Source organism: Cicer arietinum, chromosome 8 (genome assembly GCF_000331145.2).
Source record: "Cicer arietinum cultivar CDC Frontier isolate Library 1 chromosome 8, Cicar.CDCFrontier_v2.0, whole genome shotgun sequence".
NCBI lineage: Eukaryota > Viridiplantae > Streptophyta > Magnoliopsida > Fabales > Fabaceae > Cicer > Cicer arietinum.
In genome coordinates this window covers 4760486-4765259 of record NC_021167.2, presented here as the reverse complement: position 1 = coordinate 4765259, position 4774 = coordinate 4760486, and the positions used below count along the sequence as shown (strand labels likewise).

General features: G+C 32.1%; 2 protein-coding genes across 3 annotated transcripts; one reads left to right on the top strand and one right to left on the bottom strand.

The window, feature by feature from the left end:
- Positions 1–1299: 1299 nt before the first annotated feature.
- Positions 1300–2442, bottom strand: LOC101489158 (fatty acid elongase 3-like). Its single transcript, XM_004511948.4, has one exon. It carries the CDS (start codon positions 2307–2309, stop codon positions 1470–1472), a length of 840 nt encoding a protein of 279 aa, XP_004512005.1. The 5' UTR covers positions 2310–2442; the 3' UTR covers positions 1300–1469.
- A 429-nt stretch (positions 2443–2871) lies between these two features.
- LOC101488833 (uncharacterized) lies at positions 2872–4323 on the top strand. 2 transcript variants are annotated; one of them, XM_012718973.3, is made up of 2 exons: positions 2872–3147; positions 3367–4323. In XM_012718973.3, exon 2 carries the CDS (start codon positions 3446–3448, stop codon positions 4136–4138), a length of 693 nt encoding a protein of 230 aa, XP_012574427.1. In that variant the 5' UTR covers positions 2872–3147; positions 3367–3445; the 3' UTR covers positions 4139–4323. The 2 variants fall into 2 exon arrangements, with proteins under 2 accessions (XP_012574427.1, XP_012574428.1); XM_012718974.3 differs by having other exon boundaries at positions 2987–3147; positions 3428–4323.
- The last annotated feature ends 451 nt before the right edge of the window (positions 4324–4774 follow it).

Below are 4774 nucleotides of genomic sequence, written 5' to 3'. Positions count from 1 at the left end.
AATATTTAAACTTAATCGTAACTTTAATGTTTTTATTTTCATCTATTTTTAGAATTGATTTTTCTATTTTTAAATTAGATAATTTCAGTTATTAACTCAATTTTTTTAACTAAATAAATAATAATTTAATATATTTTAAATAATATAAAATACAATCTCATAATATAGAAGTAGAATCATTTAAATACATTAATTTTTATATATTATTAATTAAATTATAAAAATAAATAATTTTAAAAATTAAGACTAATTTTTTAAAAAAGTTATATTACTATTTCATATGTATTAATCGTATTTTATTTATTTCAATGAGCTCAGAAGATTTGATCAGAATCCATATAAAGTCTCTTAAATCAACAAGCAAATAATTAATATTAAATATAAATTAAGTAACACATATTCCTTCTTATATAAAATATATATAAAAAAATTTCATATAAATTCTTTCTTTATATTTTATATTATAAATTATTTCACATATTATGATATTATCATATTAATTTCATATAAATTCTTTCTTTATATAAAAATAAAAAAATTAAATTAGTATTTCATCAATAAAAGAAAGAATGAGTGAGAAGAATAAAAGGGAAAAGTAATACAAAGAGAAGTAAAGAACGATAATACCAAAAAAACAGTAAAAATACATTGCGTCGTATTACATTTAATAATCGTGTCAAATTGCATTTAATGAATTTGTAAAAAGACATTTATATCTTATTTATGCTTATGTGTCAATTCAGGAAGTAAAGTGAGTTAAGTATTAACCACAATGTTAGCTTAGTAATTCTGTAATGAGCAATATAACTAATTCAGCAAATGTTGTGTCCATGGTCAAACTCATAGAGGTGTTTGTTTCATAGTTGAAAATTTTATTTTCAAGATGTAGAAATTACAAATGTAGATTTATATGTCTTTTACAAGACTAGAAAATTAATTCTCAGGATTACAGCATTCCCAATATAAGATCATGCTGCAAGTAATCTTAATAATAAAAAAAATAGATCAAAATGAGTTAATTGAAAAACTCTAATTCATGAGAGAGATCAATAGTGATTATATTAAAATCACTCAGATTAATAATGTATCTTATTAATTACTTAACAAAAATTCAAACTACCTTTTCTACGAGTATTGCCTTATACCCTCTACGCAGCTTTTCACAAAAAAATAAAGCCGACCCCACCAACAAAACTTTGTGCATGTATTGTGGATTTTGGCATACTCTAAAGTATTGTCAAAATCGCAATAATGGGTATGATTTCACCACCAATCTAAACATTAATAGCCAGCGCATGATTGATTTTGCGGTGAGTTTGAGAAATGTAATTCCAACGTAATCACCGTTAATTCAAACATACCAATTAATTACATTCACCTTGCCTTAAGCACCCTTCTCCTCATCTCAAAGCCCTTTTCTTCTACTTAATTGGACTTGAATTTGATTGTATTTGAAATCTCCAACAACCTTAATCTTTTTTCCTTTTGCCAAGATAAACCCTGACATAAAACTTAAGAAACAAAAACAAAATAGCACAATTCAAAAAAGAATTGAAAACCCAAGCACCAATTCCATTACACCCACCTCTAAAAAAATGCAACAAAAGAACCCCAACATGACAAACAACGTTACACCCCAACAAGAGCAACTGAAAATTCAAAACGAGTGGGAAACACGCGCCACGCAACCCAAACGCGGTCCAAAATCTGTAACCGTACATAACAGAATACGCCAAAGTGGTGAAAACAATCGCCAGCACTTGAAAAGATTGAGAGTATTCGAGCCAAAGAAAAGACATGAAAGTCGAAATGGAATGGTAAAAGAGTTGAAAGAAAGCAAGTTTACGACGTTTTAGAATGACGAAAAAGGTTGTTAACATATGAAGGAAACGTGTTAGGTAGAAAATGTAGGACCAGAAAAAAACACGACCGGAGGGACGTGTTCCTAAAGGGAAACATAGGAACCATTGAAGAGGGGTTTTCGATCGGCGCCAGAACCAATTTGTTTCTTTGATTTCAGCGACGGAGGAGAGTAATATTCCGGCGAAAATGGTGGTGGAGATTATGGTTACGGTGAGGGAATGGAGAGCAGGTAAAGGACCGAGAGGGATGAGTTTGTTACGGTTTACAACAAGGGTTAATAGAAGGTGGAGAAAAAGAGAGGTTGTTATGTAAAATACGATGGAGATGACGAGGAAGGACCATGTGGAACCCCAAGATTGAGTGTGGCTCCATCGGAATCCGACGATGGAAGGGTGTTCTGAAAGGTAGAAATTAAGGGTTTGGATTATTGTTAAGGTGGTGTTCATGGTGGTGGAGAGGGTTCCGTCGGTGGATGACGGCGACGGATACTCTGCTCCTTTTTTGTTTTTACATTATTATTCGTTACTTTTCTATTTTGTAATGTTCATTTTTGTTTTACTATTCAAATTTGTGGCCTATAGAACACCTACTAAAATGTTGGTATTGTTTGTTCATGGCCAAATATTGTTAGTTGTTTGCTAAATGGTCGCATGAACAAATATAAAATTATTAATTATAAGTTTTAATTTTTAATTTTTTAATTATTTTAAAAATAATCAAAAAAATAGTTTTACATTTTACTTTAATTTATTTTAATTTTTTGTTAATTTTAGTTTCTAATAATATCAAACAAAAATTAAGTGACAGATGAACATTCACCTATAAATCTTTGAACGATTTTTACCGAACACTTTAGTCCTAGTTGTTCAATTAAAGAACACTAGGCCCAGCCTCATGCTTGGACCCCAAGAATGCAGAGGCCCAATATTCTCAAAAGTAAAACAGTGTTAAATTGAAATGGGCCTATACACGCGCATAATAATAGTAATTCAATTCAATTGAAATGAAATTGTTGACATACAAAAATTGAAATGAAATTGTTGATTAAAAAAATCGAAATGAAATTGACAGAAAGAGAGAAGGAAATCACATTATAGACTTAAGAAAAATCAAAAAGGAAAAAACACAGAAGATGTCGATGAGTGAGGGGCCCAGAATTCCAGAAAAACCTGGAAACTTCCACAAGTTTTCATTTCTCTGACAATCAAATTAGGGCTTTTCACTCCAAGATTCACCTTTCCCATCAACAAAATCTCCGTCTTCTCCCACCCCACCTATCGAATCGTAAGTAATTTTCTTTCTCACACTGCAATTTCTTATATCAATTAATATTCATATCTCTTTCTTTCCATTATCAATTTTTTTGTTGTTGTTTCATCGATGGAATAATTTTGCATAATTGTTTAATACGATTATTTCAATCTTCACGCAACCTTGTCGGTATTATCCATGAATTCTTATTTTTATTTTGTTTGTTTAATTTATTATTTATTCATTTTCTAGGTGAAATTTTAGGGTTTCGTGTTATAGCTGATAATAAATAATAAATTTGTTACAATTGAAGATCCAAAGGGTTACACAAATGTCAAGTGGTTTTGGAGAATCAACGAGATCATTTCCTCCAAATCCGTCATGTTCTTCAGGGAACAATCCCAACAACGATGCTGGCGATTTTGAATGCAACATATGTTTCGATTTGGCTCAGGATCCTGTGATCACACTTTGTGGTCATTTATTCTGTTGGCCTTGTCTTTATAGATGGCTACATCATCATTCACATTCTCAAGAATGTCCTGTTTGCAAAGCCCTTGTTGTTGAAGAGAAATTGGTTCCTCTTTATGGTAGGGGAAAATCGCAAACTGATCCGAGGACTAAATCGTATCCTGGTATGGAGATTCCACGTCGTCCTTCTGGACAGAGGCCGCAAACGGCGCCTCCCCCACCTCCTCCTGAGGCGAATTATGCTGGGTTTGGATTGATGGGTGGGTTTATTCCAATGGCAACTGCTAGATTTGGAAACTTTACGCTTTCGACTGCTTTTGGTGGGTTTATACCGTCTCTTCTTAATATTCATTTCCATGGCTTCCAAGATGCTACTGTCTATGGGACGACTTCTGGTCATCCCTTTGGGTTTAACACGTTTCAGGGTGGGAACTCAAGAGGTTTTTCTTCGCAGGCAACTGGGCAAGTGCAGCGGCAGGAGGACAATGTTTTGAAGAATCTGCTTTTGCTGATTGGTGTTTTTGTCCTTCTCACAGTTATCTTTGTTATGTAATGTCGTTTTCTAATAAGCTTTCACTGTTTTTTTATTTTTTTTAGTTTTTAATCTCATATGCTAAATGGAAATATTTGTGTCTGTAAATATTTTAGTTGGTTTCAACAGAGAGTTCAATCCTTGAGAATGCTGCCTGTTAGGCTTTTTATGAACAGTGTTATATAAACATCTGTAGTTAACTTGAATGTTGCCTGATTTGCTTTTTCATCATTTGCATGTGTTTGTCTGCTGTCTTTTAATAACTTTTCCCTGTTTACACCCATACTTGATATTTCATCAGTCGCTTTGTCAATCTCGCAAGATCGAACTTGTTCCTCTAGAGCAAGGGTTTAGTTAAGTGTATAGCTACAATAACTTTTAGCCATATACTACATAAGTGGAGATTATGATAACATGTATGCATATGATTAATATATTTAAGGTTTCAAAATTCCAGCTGATTATATCTCTGCAATGCATTCATTCTGGGAGCCAAAAAAGTTGATTTTCTAGTATCTTAATGGTTGGTAGCTTTAGAAATTACAGTGCTGGTGTGAGGTTATCAGCAGAACCAATTTTGCTATAACAATTTGTATTTCATTATTTGGAGAGTTTTTGTGATTGATACCTGACTATTTTATTAGTCTCAAATTGAGA

Coding starts and splice junctions, on each gene's coding strand:
- LOC101489158 (XM_004511948.4), bottom strand. CDS start 2,309: ATGAACACCACCTTAACAATAATCCAAACCCTTAATTTCTACCTTTCA.
- LOC101488833 (XM_012718973.3), top strand. CDS start 3,446: ATGTCAAGTGGTTTTGGAGAATCAACGAGATCATTTCCTCCAAATCCG.